Source organism: Semicossyphus pulcher, unplaced genomic scaffold, assembly GCF_022749685.1.
Source record: "Semicossyphus pulcher isolate SPU_LCO1_2020_fin unplaced genomic scaffold, fSemPul1.0.p SCAF_21, whole genome shotgun sequence".
In the NCBI taxonomy this organism is placed as follows: domain Eukaryota; kingdom Metazoa; phylum Chordata; class Actinopteri; order Labriformes; family Labridae; genus Semicossyphus; species Semicossyphus pulcher.
Window position 1 is genome coordinate 318,483 of NW_027211695.1, and position 24,345 is coordinate 342,827.

The 24,345-nt window shown below is 46.1% G+C and overlaps 1 protein-coding gene across 1 annotated transcript; it reads right to left on the minus strand.

The window, feature by feature from the left end:
- Positions 1 to 9,224: 9,224 nt before the first annotated feature.
- fam113 (family with sequence similarity 113) lies at positions 9,225 to 24,345 on the minus strand. The gene is made up of 9 exons (XM_069672691.1): positions 24,285 to 24,345; positions 23,895 to 23,974; positions 21,728 to 21,960; positions 18,614 to 18,764; positions 16,582 to 16,834; positions 13,650 to 13,733; positions 12,323 to 12,568; positions 12,127 to 12,186; positions 9,225 to 9,406 (listed from the first exon to the last, which is right to left on the minus strand). Exons 1-9 carry the CDS (start codon positions 24,343 to 24,345, stop codon positions 9,225 to 9,227), a joined length of 1,350 nt encoding a protein of 449 aa, XP_069528792.1.

The following is a 24,345-nucleotide window of genomic DNA, read 5'->3' on the forward strand; positions in this document are numbered from 1 at the left end:
AACCTCCTTCCCCCGTGTCCGCTTTATTTCCTAACAAGTTTCCTCGATAGCGACAGTGACTCATCATCGGGGAATTATTGCTTCCTGGTAAATCACTGCTTTAATGTGGAGTCAGGAGTCCCTGTGTTCCTGCTGTAATGGCTTTCTGTGTCTGCAGCTCACCAGCCGTACGCAGGGCGTCTGGGTCTCACATAGGGAGGGAGCGGGGGGTACGGGTAGGTCCTGTTAGGCCTCCTCCTCCTCCTCATGCACAGATCGTCTGCAGGGTAACCTCCACCTGGACAGAAAAACCTCCAGCTCAGACAGATCTCAGTTTATTCTGTTGTTATTGCACTGGTCTCCAAAAACTCAAAAACACATCCTAACGTATAGAATAAAGTATAAAAATGCACCTCTCGCTGTGAGGCAGAGTCCCAAGCATCTGGAGCGGATCATTTCATGCACCTGAACGTGTTTAAAACAGCAGATCACTACAGCTCTGATATTTGTAAGCTGTACTTTCTGGTCACTAACGGGCAATGCAACAAGCTTAAAGGGGACATTCTGGTTTTTCTACACAACTTGAGGTTCAACAAAAGGTTCTGGAATTGCTCCAATAGATTGCTTCAGCTGTAAACGGGCTGTAAGGCTGCAACGTAAACCAAGGTACGTCCATCAGGTTGCTTCTGTCAACACAACTCGTTAAATGGCAGGTTTGGGACCGACACAATGTTTGCACATCGATAAACCAACTGACACAGCGGTGGACCAGCAGGTCCTGTGTTCAACCAGGTAAAAGCGATTTTTTAAACCAGAAACAGACGTCACATGGCTCTGTTCAAAGACACCAGACTCCATTGATAAGATCAGTATTTTGAGCCCAGCTCAGATCAACGATTGGCAACGCAACAAAACAGTTTCAGAACGTTGCAGAGAAACTCGCAGCGCTGTGAGCTGGTTAGTTGCAGAGCGTCTGAAGCCGCTGCCTGGAGTTGCAGAAGATTTGACTTCTCCAAAATCTCCAAATGCAGTTTAAGAACTGAATGATGTCACTATTTCACTTCAGCCAATCAGGAAACAGCATAGGCGTAGGCACCCTGTCTCTGGCGCTGCAGCAGCCAAAGACGGCTCCAGATACCCTCTTTCCAAACTCTCTGTCTTCACCCTTTAATCAGTGTTACAGCCAACACTGTGCAGTGTTTCCGCTACACACATTTTGCAGCGGCGGTCGCTGCTTCAGATTTCTAGAACGTGTCCTGAAGTTGCAATTAAACGAGATGTCTGCTCCAAATAAACAGTCGTTCGCCGATGTCGTGGTAACGATCGAGCGGTCATTAATAACGTCCTGTTTTGAATCGCGAGAGAAAATATTTAACTTTTGTAGCTTAATGAAACAGACGGCTGATGAGGACAGTCAACACAGCAGACAGACAGACAGACAGAGAGACAGAGGGGGCGGGGCCAGCAGCGCTGCAGAGAGCACAGGTGCAGGTGTGTTGGGGGACTGAAGCAAAGCAAAGTGATCAGATTAAAGAAGTTGTGAATTAAAACTTAACACTGAAGAAAAGAGAACAACTGGAGAGTGGAAGTCTACATGTGATGTGCTTCTCACAGAAATCTTTGACATATGCGAGTAATTGCGATTAATTGATTAGCACCCCCCCACCCCGGGCCTCACTCTAACGTTATAGTATTAACGCAGAAGTAGTGGGATCTGTCAGTGCGTCGTTGCTATGGAGACGGTCAGCTGCGTTGCGTTGCTTTGAAGTGAACGGCCCATGTCAGGGGATTCTTTTGGCGGTTGCATCCAGTCTCGTTGCGATTCATTGATCTGAACTGGGCTTCAGGACACAGGAGCTGCTGCTCTACTGCTGCAGGGACTGGTTGGTCTGTTTGTGTTGTTGTGTGACTTTGGTGTTTTCAATTGTGAGTTTGGACTTAACACAAAACTTGTATAACACACAGTAACACAAACAAACTAACCGAACAAGGCTGCAGTGCACCAGAAACTCCCCTTTTCTGTGAGCTAAAATCAGTGTTTTTCTGAATGGAGTCTGGTGTGTGTGCAGAGAGCGATGTAACGTCTGTGTGTGGTTAAAACAATCATCTTCCTCTGTAACAAAAAGGTCTATCTCTGTAGGGATCCTTTCTGTCATGTTGTCACACACTTAGAAGAACAACCTGAGCCTGTCAGTGGAAACAACAAACTCTCAAAGTACACACACTTTGATCGAGCGCATTTGTTTTGCAGCTGCAGGCAATTCTCTGCCCAATCAATACGTCCACTAAAAGTTGTTGTTAACCTCAGAGCACAGGAGCTGCTTCGTCCCATTGCCGTGACCCCTTTGAAAGGGTAAGTGTTGATCCAACACAACACACAATAACACACACTAACCAATGGAGGCAGAGGAAGGCCATAAACTCTGCTGTTCTGAGTAATGGCTCAAAGAATGGGTGTCGATACAAGTCTCTCCGATTTTCACTGGAAATTATTGTCAATAAGTGATTAAATATTAATGAAATCTATTTTTAAAAGCTTTTATTCTTCTTCTCTGAACTTGTTGCTGCTGAGCTGCACTGTTTGCACTGTTTTCACAGCTCAACTGCTGTGCTGAGTTTGACTAACTCTCACTAACTGAGTCAGGACTTACTGCTTCCATGCATGTGTTGTTCCCAGCAGAGATCAATAATTCAAATCTTACAGTCGCTGTTTGTTGAAAAATAACCTCTTTCATGTGCAGGAGCTCAAACTTTCGCTGAGCCAGGAGACTCTCGACGGAGTCTGCGAAGCGAGGGTCACATGGCTGCCGTTTGTAGCTGAGCCAGCACTACAGCTACCGTCTAATCTGCTGACATCATGCAGCTATTATTAGACTGATCACTTAACAGAGCTCACACGTCAGGAGAGCTCCACTACTGAACATGCCGTTAGCTGCTGGACGTGTTCTGTTGAGAGTCAGACTTTTACATGAAGGGAGAAGTCTTTTATCTTTAGTTTAATAGAAGAGACGGACGTGAAACGTACAAAGTGAAATGTTGGATGCAGGCAAAGATTGTACAGTATTAGCACACAAGCTAATGAGGCTACCAAAACCAAAAAACCGCCTCAGACAGTCACAGGCCTTGACTCATGAGGAGGGGCCCAACAGATCACCAAACTCACGCTTCAGATCAGATTGTTCAGGATCAGCAAAAAAAAGGATTTTTATAATAACTTTATGCAAAATGGACAAACGTCAGGACGTGAGCGACTTTGACGAGGACCACTTTGTGACGGCTGGACGGCTGGGTCAGAGCATGTCCAGAACAAATAAGAGCTCAACTGTGATCCGTGGCTCCTCCACTCATGAGAGAGTGAGCGTCAAACTATCGCGTCACATCCCAAAACATCAGACGCTCTGTGTCCACACGGACTGCATCAAACGCCAGAGCTTTGTTATGGCACTGTTGTACTGATAGCCAACAGGAAGTGGGTTATAGTCAGCCACGAGTAATCACTCTTGCCAGGACCAGAACTTCAAACCTCCAGCTCTCTTGCAAGCCTTCTGCAGCAAGCTGCCACATTTAGCTTTCCAAACGCTAACAAGTTCAAAACAAGCAACAAGAACAACCAGAAACAGGGCGCTCCAAGTGCTCCATCACTTCTGACCAGAACATTCAAACAGAAAAGTTACGCAGTCGCCTTGATATTGTTTCTGATGCTGGCTTCTTTTGTGTTCAGTTAGGACAAAGTCCTACGGCGTGTGTGGTCCCACTGAAATGCCAATCGATGGTACTTCTGAAAGTTAGTCCTGAAATTTACTAAATATGACGTCAAACTCAGACACACCGTGAAACCAAACTAAAACAAACACCGAGGACTTCTGGACTCTTTAAAATGTTGTGCTGAAGGGAAGTTACCTTCCAGTGGGAGTTTGTTGCACCTTAAAGATTTAATCTGAAAGATGTTCATGTAAATAAATGTCTGTAAGTCTCTCTCTCTCTCTGAATGAGGTAACACAATGACTGAGCCTGTGGCCCACTGATGAAAGCCTTTCATCTGCAGTATATAGTATTATTATGGGCTGTGTGTCTGTGGTGGCGCCCAGTTAGTGACGCGTTTTCCATCAGCCAGCAGTGGTTGGTCTGCCAGAGAGGGTAGGCGGAGCTAAGCGGCTGCTTTTCCGCTCTCTGCAAGTGTTGCGAGTAAACAGTAATCTACTATGGCTGAACAAACAAAGAAAAGATGGATGACTACAGATACAACTTCAACAAGAAGTGAAAATCCAAAGAAGAAGAAACAAACTCGACGCTCAGATGAAGCAAACAGTCTGAAAAGGAAAGCGACCGTCGGCCAGGAAAATCAAGAGTTACAACCGGAGCCGACCGTGGACGTCACACATGCAGCACTGTGTGGATATCTGGGACGTGTGCAGTTACCGTTTATCACCACAGGTGCCACCAAAGAGAAGGAAACTGAGATCTTTGAGATTAGCACTTTAACTTGGTTTAGTTCATAATGTAAAGTGGCTGCAAAGTGAAGTTACTCTGTAGGTTTCCAGTGAAGTGATTTTATTAAATATAATGTGCAGTCAAAAGTCTTTGTGAATAATGCAAAGATCTCCTTCTATAACCCGCAGTGCTTCATCCTTCGATAACAGAGAGGAAGCTTCGTACCTGCAGAGAACCACGGGTCCATCGGTGGGCAGGCGCCTCTGAACTCGGGGTGACCTCTCGGCCCGAGCCACCAGTTAGCAGGGCCCAGAGGGCGATAATCTGTCAGCAGCAGAGGAGACAATTTACCTGCACACTCAGTTTGAAAAATATGAACCGTTCCCGAGTGTATCGTATTTTATAGCACACAGATTAGCAGTGCAGTTTGTTTTTGTGCCCGGTTATTTCCTCCATCCTGGTCATTTGGAATAACCTCCAGAGAGGTGAAACATTAAATCAGCCAAATGTTTCCCGTCATCGTCCTGCGGCGTTCCACTTTCTTCTTCTGGTGTCAGAATCAATTTAACTAATGACTGTGACATTAAAGAGGACACTGAGGGAAGACCTTTTTCACTGAGAGATGAAACGCCATCAAAATGTTTTCAGCTCCACTGTCAGAACCAGGAAGTTCAGATCATCAAAGTTATTTAAGGTGCTGAAAGTTTATTTCCTCGTTAAGTCCCTGACTACCAACCATGGAGTCTTCTATTGAGACACCAGCATTTGTCTTTGAGCTCCTCTCACTGGTTTCACGTCGGGGGGGCTCCGTCACAAAAAGGTGGTCTCTAAACGATGAGGATTTTAATCACGGGTCGAGAAGAGTCCCCGATGTTCTTGTGTTTGAAAGACAGACGTGGACCTCGAACAGGCCCGGGGATCTGGCACCGTGTAGTTCCTCGAGCATCTCCTCTCTTTACATTCTTCATACAAGCAAGTCGATCAAAGGTCTGTAGGTGTGAAGCAGAAAGCCCTCAACGATAACGATGTGAGTATCCTCCTCCTCTTTGCTGTCAGACTTTAGGACGATCTCAGTATCCAGGCTGATATTAACGCATGAGACTTCTCAAACTTCACTGGCTGCTCTATCCAGGCGTAGGTCGTGCTCATCATGGCGTCCATGTCTGAGCAGCGATGACGTCGTACTGTGTAAAGACAGCAGTCTTCAGTCTGACGTTGGGGCTTAAAGAAATCATCCTGACGGACCATAAAACAGTTGGGTAGGTTCTTTGGTTACGCCGCAGATGCAGATGACGTAGTTCCTGATTTCAAAGGGTCAGAGCTTGTTAAAAAAAGGTCAGAGTTCAAAACAACAATAAAGCCAGTTCAGGATCGGAGTGATCAGACGGGAAGAAAGCTTAAAAAGAGAAGGTTCAACAGGAAAGTCAACTGCTCGATTCCTCCGTGGAACTTTGTCTTTTGTGTTTGTTTAAAAAAAACAAGACGGGGTCATCATGGGTGAGGTCAAAGGCTTGACATTATATAATAATAATAATAATAATAATAATAATAATAATACATTTTATTTATATAGCGCTTTAAAAAGGTACTCAAAGGCACTTTACATAAAAGACATATATGACATTATATACAGCTTCCAGAGGAAACTAAAGATACAGGCAGTTGGCTAACAGCAGTATAAAGTCTGTGCTTCCGTCTGTGAGAGCGTCCATGAGGGACGAAGACATAACAACTGCATCAGCTCAGGTTAAATAACATTTCCCGTTTTTACATTATTTTCGCCTTTTGTTTTTCATCCATTTGTTCCAGATCGAGTTCTGTTGGAGATTCCTTATTCAACCACTTCCTGGTTATTTCTTTTTCACTAGCAGCTAATAATAATAAATATAATATAATACATCTCCGTCACGTTTCTCCCTCATCGTCTCATTTCTCAAGTATAACACTGAAACTCAAATCCAGCTCTGAGCCGAGCCGCAGTTTTTATCTACTGTGTTTCTGCAGCAGTGCAAAGTTACCAGCCTGCTGCTCATGTGTCACACAATCATTGATCAGATTTACTGATAATGATTTTGATACATGCACATGTAAACACAGACAGAAAGCTTGAACCTGTGGTGGCATTAACGGATGCAACAACGACCTGGAATGGTTTTCACTCATTCATAAGAGACAAATGTTAGCGCTACATCTGGCTAGCTGCTCCTGTAGCACTAGCACTGTTCTTTGATTTATTTATTACATTACCTTTTATATTCCTTTTTATTGTTGACTTCTACAGAAGCCTTTTTATGTCGGAACGTAGATATGGCAGAAATCATAAGAATGCTCCGAGGGCGGGGCAGAAGAGACGGGGCAGGGCGGGGCAGAAGAGACGGGGCAGGGCGGGGCGGAAGAGACGGGGCAGGGCGGGGCGGAAGAGACGGGGCAGGGCGGGGCAGAAGAGACGGGGCAGAAGAGACGGGGCAGGGCGGGGCGGAAGAGACGGGGCAGGGCGGGGCAGAAGAGACGGGGCAGAAGAGACGGGGCAGGGCGGGGCAGAAGAGACGGGGCAGGGCGGGGCGGAAGAGACGGGGCAGGGCGGGGCAGAAGAGACGGGGCAGGGCGGGGCGGAAGAGACACCGCCCAGGACTGGCAGCTTTCAGTGGACCTCGAGAAACAGCTGAGGTTCCCCCATAGTGCCAAGTACATTACCATCATAGAGCTGACAGTGGGAGGACCGATGGCGATGGAGGAGGCCCACGAAAGGAAGACGACCCAGTTGATCAGCTGGTCGCTAATCGTTGCACACAGGGCTGGAAATCTAAATGTACGTCCATCGAGGTGGGCTGCAGAGGTTTTGTGGGGTACTCACTCCACGACTCCTTAATCCAGCTGGGCATCAGAGAACTCGCAAGGAGCAGAGACATCAAGAGCACCACAGAAGCAGCCGGAAAAAACCTCTAGGTGGCACTGGAATCGGAGAGCGGGCCCATGGGGGTCAGCAAGCGCCAGAAGAACACAAGCCGTGGCCTGATCAACCACAGCTAGGTCGCCTGGGTGAGCACGTCCGATGTTCGAAAGACCCCATGACAGCCTAAGACCCCAGCATACACCACTGAAGATGTGTTCATGTGCATCTCAAGATGTATTGTTATTTTTTGGGGCTTTTTGCCTTTATTACATAAAACAGCTGAAGAGAGACAGGAAATGTTGGGCATGCACCAAATGACCCACTGCGATCAGTGCGTCCCGGACTGGGCGCCTGTTCGACCAACTGAGCTACACCAGCGCCCCCCCAAGATGAATTTAGGTGTGACAGGACAGTGGTTAGAGTCAGAGATACGGGAAGAGAGTGGGGATGACACAGGACCACTGTGCCTCTAAACATGGCCGCACACTTTAACTGCTGAGCTAAACCAGCGCCCCAAAGCTGCATGTCCTCATAGTGAAAAATACTTTTCTTTTTCATGGGGAATGACCCTCAAATGCACTGCATTATACGTGCACTGAAGTCCTCCATCAATCAAGGGAACAAGCTGACATGTAAGGCTAGTCGCACATGAACGCAGCCCAGCACAGCTTTCAACTTTAGCTTCTTCTTCTTTAATATTGGAAGGATCAGTTAGAGAACGATCTCACTGAAGCTCATTAAGCTTTTCATGAGTGAGGCTGTGAATGTGCCGTGAACTTTATTGTTGCAGCGGGGAAACCACAAAAATAGTAACAGTATCCAGCAAAACACAACGTGTGCAGAGGTGGAAGGGTCATCAGGTGACCTGTGTCCACAGCAGTATGTGCATTATATGAATTGGAAGAAACAGCAGTAAAATGAACCTCTGCGTGTTAAAGTGTTGAGTTAGCTGAAGCAGGAACAGCAGCAGACAAACTTCAGGCTGACTCTGTGATTATTCTCTCTGGCTGATTGAAGGTGGGCAGGGGGCTTTTAAAACCTCAAACCTCTTTATTAGCCATTGTGAGCCAGCTACTGGGTGAAGGCTCTCCTGTGAATGAGGCCTGATTACTGCTCTGATGCAATCAATGGGCTCTGCAGAGTGGGCACACACGTCTGGGTGCCGAGTGCAGCTATGAAAGCGATAAAACGCTGGAGGGGAAACAGCAGAAACACGGCCGGTGGGATTTTTCATTGGTGTCGTTGTTGTTAAAAATGCCTCCTGTTTCAGGAATGTTTGGAGATCATGAACATGTCCAGAACCTGTCCTCATGGTGTCAGCCCGTTGGTGAGGCCTTCTGGACTCACTCAGTAAACAAAATCATGTGTCTGTTTTTAGTAGCGACAAAACTAAAGTTGAGGGACAGAAAAAAAGGTGGACTCTGAACCTCCATCTTCCACGTGGTGTCCCCTCGACTGAGTGAAGAGACACTGAGTTGAGAGTTCAAACAGGATGGGCTAAAAATACCACCAATCATAATCCTGAGCGCCGACCTCGCAGCGGCACGTTAGAGTCAACAACAGAGACGGTCGGAGGAACTAAAGTCAAATGTCTGCTCCCCTGAAACGGCTCGTCAGCACTTGTTTGGGGGAGTTTCAGGTTTAGGGCGAGTGATGTTAAAGATTTAATCATGAAGATGTTCATGTAGATAAATGTCTAAGTCTCTCTCTCTCTCTGAACGAGGTAACACATGGTGACTGAGCCTGATCTGTGATCTATGCTCCAGCCCTCACCTGTGGTCGCGAGCTCTGGGTAGTGACTGAAAGAATGAGATCGCAGATACAAGCGGCCGAAATGAGTTTCCTTCAGAGGGTGTCTGGGCTCAGCTTGAGAGAGAGGGTAAGGAGCTCGGAGATCTGGGTGGAGCTCGGAGTAGAGCCACTACTCCTTCCCATCGAAAGGAGCTAGTTGAGGTGGTTCGGGCACCTGATCAGGAGCCTCCTGGGCGCCTCCCTGTGGAGGTTTTCTGGGCATGTCCAACTGGGAGGAGACCCCGGGGCAGACCCAGAGCTCGCTGGAGGGATTATATATCCCGTCTGGCCTGGGAACACCTCCAGGAGGAGCTGGAACATGTTGCAGGGGAGAGGGATGCCTGGGTCACCTTGCTGAGCCTGCTGCCACCGCGACCCGGCCCCAGATAAACGGAAGATAATGGATGGAAATGAATAAATACGCAGCCCGAGCTGAGAGACCATCATGAACTCCCCCCAGGGGGAGAAGTTCACAGTTTGGAGAAGGAGGAGATCATCAGAGCTGAAAACAGATCACTAGATCTACTAGAGAAGCAGGAGCTCACAAAAGGTCTGACAGACAACAAGACAAGTGTTTTCATGAGTTAAGAAGTGTGCTGATAATTACTGACAGGTCATCAAGAGAATAAAAACTCTGTCAAAGCAAAATAAGTGAAGTGTCACTCTGCTTAGTTATTACCTGTCGTTCAAGAGCAACACAAACTGAATGAACTCGACACCAGGATCAGGGAAAAATCATTGAGAGGCATAAAGAGCAATCAGTCAAATTTAATGTTAGAAACATGAAATCTTATATTGTAAGGAGGAGAAACGTGGAGAGAACAACAACAAATAAATACATTTAAATACTCAATTTAATAGTAAACTTGTGGCAGCTTACACAGACGAGACACCTGGAAAGTTAAGTATTTATTTCTATGTGCCGGTGTTAATAACACACCTCAACTTTTATTGTGCTTACTCTGCACAGTGGCACCATTTTTAAACACGTCAGCACATCACCTCAGCTGCAGCTGCAGGTTTGTGGAGGCAGAGCTCGAATATGTACTGAGCAACAGAAAAGGTGTGAAACGTGTTCATTAGAGGCAGAATCTCTCTCTGCAGGTGAGCAGCTTTACCTCCACAGTGACCAGCAAACTGAGCAGGTTGATTGACAAGCTTTTAAAAACACATCTATTATTCAGAAGCTGGTCGACACACAAACACGGGGTGAGAAAGCAAACGAACAAACACCAGCACAAACTAACAACAGACAAAAGAAATCAGCCTTTTCACTCCAGTCATCTCTAATGCAGCACTGCTCACTTTACATAAATAATAAAACTGTTTCATTGATAACATTCACATAATAACAGTCTCATGAGCAGACTATCAACAGTGGGCTTTAAAGGCTTCTTCATTAAGTCCAAAAACAAATGTTCCACAAAGCTCTTCAGAAACAACTCTTTGATTCTGTTATGAACACTTAGAGACTGAGCCTGCTCACCAAACAGCAGACCATCAAACCTCCATCATCATCATCTCACAGAAAACGACACAAACTGTGTTTCTTTGCTTCACTTCACATCCACAGTGTTTATCTCTTCGTACAGTTTATCTGTTGTCTGTTGTCATCGTTACAGAAACCTACTCTCGTGATGTACTTGTTATTAACGCCTCCCTTTGCCCAAATCAGCCTGTTGATACGTGATTGGTCAATGTTACTCGGACTACAAGCGTAGTTTAAACGGAAACCAGAACACTTGCCTTCCCAGAAATCCATGCGCCTGCGTACAGACTCTACATTTCTATGCAGAATCTGTACATACAGATTACCTCCAGGCTAACTCAGCTCCAAGAGCCATGTTACCATGGTAACAATCAGTGACACCTGCTGACCAGTAGTACCAGATTTTTAACGTTGTTGATGGTCCTTTCAACTGTGTTGTTGTTGCTGTTGTTGTTGTTGTTGTTGTTGTTGTTGTTGTAGTTGTAGTTGTAGTTGTTGTAGTAGTAGTAGTAGTAGTAGTGGCTGAATTTTCAAAACGAAATGCCCTTCAAACTGTTGAGTTCCTCCAACAGACAAACTTTTTCTGCCGGGGTTAACGGACTTAAGCGGTTAGATGCGGTCAGCCATTTTTTTTGTTTTTAATTTTTTTTTAAATTTACCCAGAATTCAATGCACCATAGTCCTGCGTAAGATAGTCAAGAACTAAACTGCAGGGGTTCCCAACCTTCCTGACTACACGGACCAGACGGAAGCAAAGATAGAGAAACACCACGTTAACGTTTGTTCTGAGACCAAGTTAAAGCGTTTATGGGGGATTTCTTTGCACCTTTTTCATTGACCTGAATACACCTGTGAGACGAAGACATTTCCTACCTGTGGGATTTTAGTGGGAGGAAGACGGCTGCCCGAGGAGTCTTAACCTTCAGCAATGTGACAACATCTAAGAGTAAAACTGTTCAATTATCAGAGGAAGCAAAATCAAATCCTACAGAATCTAATGAATTTTGGGGGCTTGGCCAATAAAGTGCAATATGGATCAATGGAGAGATACAATACACACACACACGCACATACACACACACGCACACAGGAGGAGGATAAAGATGAAAATAAGAAATCAAACCTCAAAAGGACGTTCTCAAGTTTTTGGCACGAGAAATCCAAACACACATCCTCCTTTTAAATGCTGCTGCGAGCTACACACACGCTGACGGTGAAGTGCTGTTTTATTTGAAGGGCCTGTTTAGCGTGCCACCCCAAAATACATTTTAATAAGTTCAAGATCAGCCGAAAAAATATTTTTACACTTAACAGGAAAAGAGAGAGAGGTGCTTTAGTCCAAAAAACGACAAAAAGATTGATCTCTTTTTCCATATTTAAGATGTTACGAGAGATAAACTAATGAATAAGCACTTAGAGAAGGGTTAGTGAAAGGGAAATGTGTTTTGTAGGAGTTCAAGTTGTTAGATTAAAACTGTAATTTATCTCTGTCACATTTTTATACCCTTGACTTGCACTCAAACAAGTTAACAGACTGAAAGACCCTCAAACAGCAGCGTTCTGTGAGAGTGGAGGGCTCTGTGCATGAAGACGAAGAAGAAAACTGCTGGAGAAGACAAAGAGAGATTATTGAAAGCTGAGATACGAGATCATTCGGCCGTGGACATTAGAACTGAATGCATCAAAGCAAATACCAACCGGCTGCAGAGAGCAAAGACAAACAACGGCTTTAGTCTTACCTTTGATCATCTCTGGCGTGAACAACCAGGAGGAGCAAACAGAGAAACTGGTGACACCTTTGTGTGATGAGCAGAACGTTGGAGGGTAACCGATGAAATGCTCAGTCTGTAGGTCCAAGTCCCGGACCAAGCGTGGGGCTGGTAGCTGGAGAGGTGCCAGTTCCTTTCCTGGAGCCGAGTGCACCAGCTGGTCGCACGCCTGGTCGCACGCCTGGTCGCACGCCTGGTCGCACGCCTGGTCGCAACCTTACGTCCGATTTAGAGCTGATAGTTACAACGGACTTTAAACTACGCCCCGTGCACCAGGTAGACTTACGCCCCGTTTGTGTTGCACCCGGGTGGAGCTGGCGTGAGTTTAGAGTCATCCGTAATCGGACAGTAAATTGATCGAAAGGTTTGATTTTGTTCCAGTTTGAATCAAAGAGCTCTCCCCTCAGCTGCAGCATGTGTCAGACAGAAAGGTGGAGCTGTCCACGCCCTGCAGGTGCTGATGGAGCTCAGAAGGACACAGAGGCAGACGTGATAAATGGCATGCTTGGTTATTTTCACGATCCGTAAAATTATTTTTTCTTTACTCTTGTTATCCAAATCTTCTGTGGATCATTTGATGAGGGAGTTAGCGAGTGGAGACGTGTGTTGCTTGGTAACAGTCACTGCTTTACGAAGGGTCACGTGGACGCGCTTCATGAGACCGGGCGCAGCTACGACCGGTGTCGGTCAGACTTGGTGCACTCGGTGTAAATCAGTCGTAAGAGATAAGCCCCAAGCCCCTGGGCTCTGTCAAGGTGTCCTTGAGCAAGGCACCGGGGGGCTCGGGGAGCACGTCCATGTGCAGCCTCCTCACTCTGACATCTGTCTCTCATGTCCATGGAGTCCTGTCTGTGTATGTGTGTATTTCTGGCCTTTGTGTGTAGCACGTTCGTAAAATCAGAGTGAATTTCTCCTCTGGGATTAATAAAGTATCGCTCCTTCTTCTGCAGCAACAAGTCTCTGCAGAGACAGTAAGGATGTGAGACGGCTCACCCCTCAGCGACTCAGAAAACGATGTTATGTCCGCGCACAGCATGAAAAACGTGATGACGTAACCGACTAATTATCGACAATTAAACTCATCGATTTTCCTCATTCATCAGGGCTCCTCTCGGACTCAGCCCTTCTTGGCAGTTTTAAAACATCGATCAACAGATCTCTAAAAGTGATCAAGAGCACCACAGCTTGATATCTAATGAATGCACACAGTGGAGCTTTAAATGATGACGTTCCTTCTTATCATCTACACAGTGAAACACACGATGAGACAAACAGGAGGACGGAGGAGGTTTGGTACCTGGGTGTCGAGGAGGCGGCGGGAGTCTGTCTGATCTGAAGTGATTGTGCTGGTACTGGACCGGGTCACACCTCTGCCGTGGTCCTGAGAGAAACACAGCACAACAACCACATGTAAATATGAATACCTACATGTGAACACTAAACAGTTACCACCAGGGGTGCAAACAAGTACTCGCTAAACAAACAAATCGAACCCATAATCGTATTGTCCTATATTTTCTCAACATTTCATCCCAGTAAGTTCCCCGTGTCATGCAGGCCGATGATTGTTATTTAAAAAGCGATCATGCTTGTTGCTTCCTGTGTTTTCACAATGATCCCCATGGCAACGTTGCCACACACCACCAGGTAAGCAATGGGAAGGCAGACTGTATCTGCATCAGGGACGCTAACAATCATTAATCGTTAACCTTTAAAGAATTAAAGATCATGTTTAGAAAAAACAGCCAGACACACAGCTCTCCATCACTCGTCCATCACTCACGCACAGGAGAACACAGCCGTGTGATCCAGCAGCAACAAGAAGTAAATCAACATTTACAGCCCACCGTTCTTTGACAGTAACTTTAACAAACATTAGATCCTGTCCAATCCCGACCACGGCGTGTCTGGAAGTTGAAATCATCAATGAGTGACCTGCAGTGCCTCGTGTGGACATGTGTAAGTTTGGTTATTGCTCATAAACAGGCTGTGGAAACTTAAACTACACCAGTCCTTATCATGTAAGTTTGTCTGCTGGTTGTGGTGAAGGAACAGCAACATGTGGACGTGCTGTGGGGTCAGTCTGTTGACCCGCCGCAGAGCTCAGACGTCCCGACGTCCCAGGAGCAGAGATGTGCAACAAAGCTTTTTTTTAATTGTTTAACTGACAGTATTAATCAGTCAACACTCTCATGGTCAGTTAGCGGCTAAACGGTTAATTATCAACATCCCTATGCCGCACTGATTACATCACACAACTTTAGTAAACTGGACCGAAGCGAGTACTCGAGTAATCCTTCAGGCGATGGGATGAGTAACCGGTCCTGCTTCCCGAGTTCTACCCGCTGACGTTACCTGCTGGTTTTATACTCTATTCTTCACTTATTGAAACTGGACCTGAACACATCTGAGTGATATAAAGTTAGAGTTTACCAACCCAAGTCCAGCAGCGGTCTCGGATGATGTCTCTCATGTCTGATTCTGTCCCGTCCGAAGTCTCTGTCACACTGTAACACTGAACCATCAGACGTGATTAACCCTTCGGTCATGGCGTTAATCTTTGCACACATATTAATGAGCAGAACAGAAGATGTACTGCAGACAGGTGAGGGTGTCTCAGACTGTGATCTACTCCAACCTTGAGAAAGGATGTTGTGTTACTTTATATAGATGAAATATTTAAAGGTAAGTGAGCTGAGCAGGTGTGCCCGGGACACCCGAATGTGCTATACTGTCACTTTAAGGCTGCTTGTTGTTCATGATGTGCTGATGATCTGTTTGTCTTCTTTATAAAATAAATTTCCTCGTGCCAGTCAAACAGTTTTCATGTGTTTCAGGATTAGAGGACACCCTGACCCGTTCTGTCACATGAAAGGAACCAAAAAACAAAGAGCAGAGCAGTTTGCAGAAACCAAAGTTTCCCCAGTTTGATGGATTCAAAAGCTTCTCCACGTGTTACTGTAAGAGGGGATTTCCTGTGCTTGTAATTCTAGGGACTATTTTTACATATTTTATGGTCCCAATGATTTAGAGATACAAAAGGTTTTTATATTCTACAGTAGACTGCTTCAGATGGAAGCCGTAAAACAGGCTCAGGTTGTTATTCTGTGTCTGACGGAGAGCTCCGTCTCTGCCGGGGTCCTTTCTGTAATGTTGTCAAAGAGGACATCCCTTTTTATAACAGAAACAGACGTCACATCGCTCTCTTCAAGGACACCAGACTCCATTCACAAAAACAGTATTTTTGGCTGATCGCCGGGGTCAGCCCCACTCATGGGTCTGTAGTATGAGACTCAGTGAGCGAGTGAGTGAGTGAGTGAGTGAGTGAGCGAGTGAGTGAGTGAGTGACGGTACTTTCAGAGCCAAATAGAGTTAAAAAAACAACAACGGCCCAGGAAACACTTCAAAATAAAAGCATTGTGTACAAACAAGGGGAGTCAGACTTCCAGACCGGGCTTTTACTTTGAAAAAGCATACCGGAAGTGTTGCTACTTTCCTCTCCATGCCTGTCACTTTCACTACAGGAAGAGATGTTAATGTTGCCGTCAGAGATCAACAGGACTCATCACAATTCATTTTCACCGCATGTTTTGGTCGAGAACCGCACGTGGCTCGCGGTAAAAAGAGGCGAGCCTCCTTCTCACGTGCATCACACCAGCAGCGTGAAGACTCTCATCTGTTTTCATGCATTTCAAATGAATATGAAGACGTCCCGCAGCCGTCACACACACGCCACACTTCCAGTGTTGCCCACTAAAGCGCACACTGACCGGACGCGGTCAGCCACACACGAGGATTAGACCTAGGCTTGTTTTGTCTTGCAGAACACGGGAACTGCTGGTGTAGTTATTTTTGTGTGTTCTTGTGTGTTACACAAATATTGTCTTGGATCCAAACATACTGTCACACACACAAACTAACCAACCGAGGCACTGGTGGAACAACAACCTGTGTTCGGCAAAGTTAAATGTTTTTGTCAGTGGAGTCTGGTGGCCTTGAAGAGAGGGACGAAACAGCATGCTCTGTAGGGATCCCTTCCATATTAGTTTAAACACTTACTGTGTGCTTGTATATGCTTGTATATCCAGCTGGTGACCAGTGTAGTATTGATCAGTTGTGTAGCGCAGTGAATATGGAGTCAATAAACTATAAGCGAGATGAAGCACTCACTGGTCAATAACATGTAAGCACTCAGAACATCAGTCGAGCAGCCGTTTGTGAGCACTGACCTTGTCCTGGAGGAGAGGAGGGGTCATGCAGGTCGACTCCCCAGGCGTCAGCGACGTGCTGCAGCAGCAGACTGCTGATGCTTCGATGGGCCAGGGCGTCCCAGTGGACGCCGTCTGGCATGCGGTGCTGCAGCCTGAGGCGGAAGTGGAAGTGCAGGTCGAGGACGTCCAAGCCGTAGGCCTCCGCAGTCAGACAGCTGTAGAAGTTGGCTTCAATGACGTCATGGCGCAGCGAAGGGCCCAAATGACTCACCTGTTGTGATTCAGTGAGTGTAACATAAATTAACCTATGACCCCTTCATGAAGGACTTTATGATGACTGTTGATCACAGTGGCTGGTAGTTACTCTGGTCAATATTTGAATGTATTCTCCCTCTATATGACAGGCACAGTTCTGATGTGGAGAGTGACTCGTTGGTCTTTGATCGCCTGGAATAAAACTCTCACTCAGCAGCAGAAGCAGTGACCCCGACCCTGACCCTGACCCTGACCCTGACAACAACACTGACTTCAGCCTGCTTTTGGTTTCCTGAGGAGCAAAGCAAACATTATAACCTCACTGACTATGATGTTTTTCAATACAATTTAAAGGGTACATCTGTTTTTTAAAGCTGGGCCGTATTTTGTACATATTGTAAAGACCTCATAGGTACTAAAAAATGTTTGGATGTCTCGAGTGGATGTGTTCATCCTGCAGCAGTGAAACAGGCTGTAATGGCTGCAACATAATCCTTGATGGGTCAAAGGTCGTCCACTAAAAGTTCTTGTTGTTTCCACTGACAGGCTCAGATTGTTATTCTAAGTGTGTGACAACATGACAGAAAGGATCCCTACAGAGATAGACCTTTTTGTTACAGAGGAAGATGATTGTTTTAACCACACACAGACGTTACATCGCTCTCTGCACACACACCAGACTCCATTCAGAAAATGTTGAATCTAAAAAGGGGTGCGTCCGGTGTGACCAATAAACCAGTATCAAATGCAGAGAGGTGTTTTAATATGTTACAGTACTGTACCCAGACGACGGCACTATCTGGTTGTCATGGTGATGTCACATCTCTGCATTAAAGCGGGTCCGAGCCACTCCAACGCGTCTTATTCACAATGTGCCGCAGTGCTGTTTTGTGTTTTCCTCGCTGTTTTAAGCTCACTTGATCGTTGCTAACGCGTCGTCACAGATGATCGCCATGGCAGCTGCCACCCTCACAACCATCAACATTAACGTAGGCTGCCAGCTACCATTAGCTGGAGCAACGGTGGCTAGCAGGATTGTAAACTCGACATGGTGAGAACACATGGTAGGCTGTAAGTTGTTTTGAATGTGTTTTAATGAAAATAACATTAAATACTGTTGAAATAACTTGTATACACGTTTGTATTAAATAGCTATAGTCAACCTTTTTCCCTCTGGGATGCCCCCAAAAACAGACTGCGTCTTATATTCCAGATCTTACAGTCCTAACACATGTTCTACTGGGTAAAATGACCATTTTTGTCAATGGAGTCTGGTGCTTTTAAGGAGCGATGTAACGGCTGTTTGTTTGGAAAGAAGGCTCTCCCTCTGTAACATAAATGTCTATCTCTGTAGGGATCCTTTCTGTAACGCTGTCACACACTAAGAACAACCCTCGGAGCCTCAGGCCCGGTCAGACACAACGCGGTTTAGCAGCTGGGGGCTCTTTTGTCATTGTTTTCAATGAGGAGCTTTTTGACAGTGTTTTACAGCCTGCTTTGCAGCTGCTGGCCAAATCTATCTACTGGAGCTATTCCAAAACTTCATGCATCATTTAGACGCCCAAAATCTACCACAACATTCTGACACCGTTGCCATGGTCTCTAAAAAAAGAGATCAAAAGGACCAATTCACTGAGAGAAGATGACAGATAGAAATACTTTGAGGGGCCAATCATTTCTTCTGCATCCTCTCTGCAGCTCTTCTAACTGTGATGTCATTTCTGTGTTCTCTGGATGAAGCTGCTTCTAAGTGAAACCAGCTGCTGTAGTGTTTCTGGATGCTGAGGAAACTCACTTCAGGCACCAGGAAGCCGCCCTTTATCTTCCTGCCAAGCGGCATGGCCATATTCCACAGCATGAGACAGTCATCAGGAACGATGGATTTAATCTGGCTGAAGAACAAGTGCAGGTTCTCCTTGTACTGTTCAAGACCCCTGTTGCCGTATCTGACAGAGAACAGTGAGGAAAAACAGATCACTTCAAACGAACATACCTGAACACATCCTGTAGCGCTTTCAAATTAAAAGCCCTCTGAGGCTTCAGTGCAGAGCAGGCTTTCATTTCTTAACAAAGCTGTGGTTGAGAAACATTAGCAGGAGGGGGTTTGGGAAACAAAGTGTATTTCAGGCTAAAACAGCTCACCTAAACAGACCTTTGATTGTAGCTACTGCCACCTTGTGGTAGTTTTAGGTCACTACAAAATACAGTTTGGCTGAGAAATGAACACACACACTGAAGGAGCTGGAATCAGGCTAAAACACTTGATGAGTAATCAACAGGGATTGTGTATTACCAGTGAGTTAACAAATGCAATCACACACAGCAGTTACTAACAAATAGTGACCGGTTGTTATCACAAGCATCCACCAGCTGGTACTTTCAAAATAAAAGCCAACACAGGAAGCGCTGTTTGATACAAAGCAGACGCTGCAGTGGAATACGCACACCTGGTGTGGAAATATCAAAACAAGCCAGGCATGTTTTACAGTTACAGAGTGGATCTCTGCGGTCTGTGTGAAGCACCGCGCTGCTGCAGCTAGTGCTGCTGATGCTAGGGCAGCCAATGCTAGCGCTGCTGCAGCTAGTGCTGCTGATGCTAGGGCAGCCAATGCTAGCGCTGCTGCAGCTAGTGCTGCTGATGCTAGGGCAGCCAATGCTAGCGCTGCTGCCGCTAGCGCTGCTGCCGCTAGCGCTGCTGCCGCTAGCGCTGCTGCCGCTTGCGCTGCTGCCGCTTGCGCTGCTGCCGCTGCTAAACTCCCCATACTTTATGTTCTCTCACTGCACGGATACATGATCATCAACTTCTGCATCATGCTACACCAAGTCCACACTTCTGTACATCAGAGTACAACACATCATGTTGTAACTCTGCAAAGGGATTTAACACAATTAAAACTGTATTTCACATCATGATGTTAAACTTCACGTCGGTCCTGCATGCCGAACCATGGGGGGTGATCCGTACGGATGAACTGCGATCCGTTACACAACTAGCAGTTTACAAAGACACAGCGGTCTGAGGACGTGTGGCAGAAATCATTTACATAAACCGGATTTCAAAGCTGGGGCAGAACACAAAGCAAAGCCTGAAGGCTCGACACCTGGTCGTACTTCCAGGCTGGATTAGTGGGCGACATTAAAGTACATGAATTACACCTGATTTAATTGTTACTTTCAACATGTGACCCATGTATCTGGATAGGATTACAAAAGAAGCTAATAGATATGTTTATTTTGCAGAAACATTTTTTGATCAGTTTCAAAATATAAGAAACTACTTGGTGTCGACCACAGGGCCATAAGTTCAACATGGCAGTGTGAGCCGTGGCTGATGGGAGGAATCAATATTTCTTTCATCTGTGACACATATCTCACAGACTCTGCCGGTAAGAATTAAAACTTGTGTGTTGACATGAACGCAAACGATCAGGCACTCACAGTAACTCCAGAATGAAATCAATGAGGCATTAAAGAGATCACATGAGGCAGTGAATGAAGAGAGAGAGCTGAGATTCATTCATCTTCAGCCGATCATCACAGCTCAGCTCTAACGGCTGACAGAGTTCAATATTTCCTCCTCTGAGACAGAAGAGGAGAAGAGCAGGATGAGCCGCTTTCTGATGTTCTCTGGTGGCGGCTGCTCCATGTTCTCTGTGCATAATTAATCACACACTCGTGTCCCGCTCACTCCGACTGAGCCCGAACAAGACTCAGCTTTAATGAAATTCAAACCAAACAAACGAGTGGAGGAGCAGGGTGTGCAGAGACAGACGGGCGAGAGGGGAAAGATCGACTTTCATCACAGTAACTTATGAAACATTCCTCTCAAGAGATCACTGTCATTTCAATGCAGACACTGTTCAGGTGATCATTCTCATTCTGCAGAGTGAGGCGTGTGTGGAGGCAGAGGAAGGCAGACTGTGACAGCTCATGGTGTTTTTAAAGAGCCTGTCAGGAAACGGAGAAGACAGATAATGAATAATCAAATGAGACCTCTGTGAAGAGCCTTTAACAGCAGAGGGAGTGACACAAGCTGCATGAAACTGTTATTAAACAGCACTTTGTGGAGTGATGGGGCACAATCATGAGCACAGATGTTTGTCTCTCTTTAAAGAAATAATTAGTTCAAATATTCTTCTTCTGCTTTTTTAGCTTTTTATGTTATCGTCGTTTTAAGTTGGTCTTCTGGTGGGATCACAACTAGAACGCAGCAATCAATGCTTAGCCTAAAGACTGTATAAAAAGATGGCCGACATGACAGCTCCCTAAAAGTGAAGCCAAACGCCAAGGACACCTGAGGGCTCCTACACGCCAAGGACACCTGAGGGCTCCGACACGCCAAGGACACCTGAGGGCTCCGACACGCCAAGGACACCTGAGGGCTCCTACACGCCAAGGACACCTGAGGGCTCCGACACGCCAAGGACACCTGAGGGCTCCAACACGCCAAGGACACAAGGTAAAGGTGTGTGTCGGGTAGAGGAAGGGGCGGGGCGTCCATACTGCGGCTCCACCAGCTGATCTCTACACTCACTCTGGATACAGATGAGCGAGATGGCAGCGCTCGCTCCGGGGGGTTTAGGATTCACTTTGTGTTCAGTGAGAGGAGGAGGAGACGTGTCGGCCATCTTTAAATATTCACATCTCTCTCACCTAGGTCTGTTTAAGAGCGTTGGAGAAACACTGAATTATAACGTGAAGCTGTTTTATTGGTTGTTTGTGTCATCACGCTCTAATATTGGCCTTTAATCTGGGCTAACACTGTACATGCTGATACCTGATCTTGCATTTGTGGTGGTATCTGAGGCTTGTTCTGTCTCAGTATCAGAACAGCTCACATGTAACCAAACTTCTCCTTACCCATGATGCCCCTGTCTGTGTTTAGCTGCCTGGACTGCCGCTCCCTTACCTGCTGATGTCCCAGACGCAGGAGCTGACGATGAGGACGTCAGGCTTGGGTCCTCGCCTGAAGTCTTCCAGGACGCTCTCCACGTACGGGGAGAAGATCCGGGTCAGGAAGTAGAAGCGCAGCAGGTGGTGGTCTGAGCGGTACTGTCGGACCTCTCTGTACTCGGTGCCGTTATTCATGGGACCAAATCGACCCCCCTCCACCAGCCTGTCCTGCTCGAAGGAATGCTCCCCCTGGAGCACAAACAGGGAGACGTTTAAGGACTGTTAGAGCGTAGGAAAGATCAGTGTTTCTTCTTCCTTTGCATATTTAAAGCTACAGTAACTCAGTGGTTCTGATCGGATCTCTTAAAATAAGTGTCTCATTTTAAGCACTTTGATCGCTCCCTGACTTTCAGATGCATTTCAGTGATTTTTAGAGGCCCAAGAGGATCTGATCCAACCAGTGAAAGGCAATATAAGATCCTAGTTTAGGGTTTCCTCATTAGACTTTTTAAGGGCTGTCACGGTACTGAAGTTTTCTAACCGCAGTGAAACACTAGCGCCCCCTTGCGGTTTGGTGGTTAACTGCTGCCGGAGTATGTTTTGTATATTTAACTACAGCGCGTCCCCCAGACGGTGAAACATCCTCGACATGAGTGAACACAGCGAGAGCTCATTAACCACCACGAAGTTTGTGTCCTTATTTGTTGAAATGAAATCCATGGTGACGGGCGAGTTGTTGTGTCAGCGGCTAAACCAGCATGTCACGAGACCGCACACGGGCTGCGCCCATTAGATACGCTGAGGGTTGAACCAGCGGTGCTCTGACAGCCAGTTTCTTCAGCTGATTACTGTGATTTTTAAAACTTTGTTGTTCGTGATGTTTCGTTCTGTTAAAGATCAGGTGACACATGCGTAGTGAGTTTTAAGCATCCCTTTAGATGTTAATGCCTAAGAGATGCAGGACGTGCACCTAGCAACATCACTGGGTCCACCCCGCGGCTGGTGGTACTGTGGTCATGCGGTTACCGTGACAGCCCTACGTTTGAAACACAGCGCCCGAGAGAACATGTCACAAAACACTGGAGAGAAATCCTGAGCAAATAGAAAGAGGACATAGTTAAAGGGCCAGTTCACAGATTTTCAACCTCAGTGCTATCATGCTATCATGAGGAGCTAACGCCATTAGGGTAGAAAAAAAACCTCCCTGGAAAACCTCCGTCAGACTACGTAAAACGTGTCATCAGGCGGAGGCCAGGGAGCTCGCTGAACTACACTTCCTCAATCTCGGACGCCGCCTCCGATGTCGTGTCTCGTTCACAATCGTCGGGTTTGAAATGTCGACTGCAGACCTGAAGATGTTTCAGACACCAATCTGTAATGATGACCCACTGAAGGTTTGTGGTGGTGTCCGAACCGGCATCTATTCATCATCATCATTATGTTGCTTTGTTTAGGGCATTTATGGGCGTAAATAATGGGGCAGTTATTTGTTCTTTTTAACAAACCGCTGTGAACACTGTTTGATTTCTGTGATTCGCAGCTTTCTTGTTAACATCACTGCCTCTCTTTACTCCCTCTCGCAGTTGCTCCAGCATCATTGCTCTCTGTGTTGCTCTCTGCGTTGCTCTCTGCGTTGCTCTCTGCGTTGCTCTCTGCGTTGCTCTCTGTGTTGCTCGCGGCAGCTTTGGGTTGAATATCTGATTTTTTAATGCTTTAGTATTTTTCGATACCATCAAACCTAAAGGTGTGTAAATGTTTGATCAAGGGCAGGCCTGAGCAGCGCTGATGCTTCAGGTGGATTCTAACAAAATGCGGCACGTGCCCGGCGTGTATATTTGTGTGTCTGCCTTGAAACGATCACACATAATGTTTTGTCTCTTAGATGTATTGATTTTTTCCTCACAAACTCTAATCCAGCTCTCTGTTGACTCTCCGCCTCCCTCAACCGCTGCTGCTATTCAACCTGAACTAATTCTGCATTTCAAGGGTAGAAAACACATATTAGCAGTTTTAAAGGCAAACATTATCAGAGCCGGGTCTGCTAACTTTAATGGATTTAAAGGCCAATGTATTGAAATGAGGAATGTCATTCAGACTGATCCAAGGTCTCGAAGTCATCAGAGACTTGCCCTGCATGTAGGCAGTTTTGTCGTGGTTGTCTGACGTGAATGAAAAGCTGTTACCTTGGACTTCAGCTGAGAAATAGTCAAGTACTGATCCCTGTGAAGCAGCAGAACCAGGTCTTTGTAGATGGTGCGCTGCACTGAAATCACAGAACAAATGCAGCAGGGTTAACCCACGTCAAGAGGAAGAAAAATCTCACATATGTAAATCAATTACGGAGAAAAATAAGAGCTTGAAAAGGAACAGAGCCAGAGGGAATGTTGAGTGTGTTGATGGCTGCTGAGAGGTGACGTGGGACACGTTAGCACCGAGAATAAGATGTAGGTTTTTTAAAAAGCAAAGACTCGAATAATTAACAGCTTTACAGATTTAAAAAAATCAATCTGTTTACAATGTGTTAGCCTTAAATGCTCACAAAAACATCTTTAATCAAAGTTTCTTTCTCTCACCTGAGTCACCAAGAATCACCACAAACTTGTTGTGCAGGAGCTGCCTGGCTTGAGTCCGCAT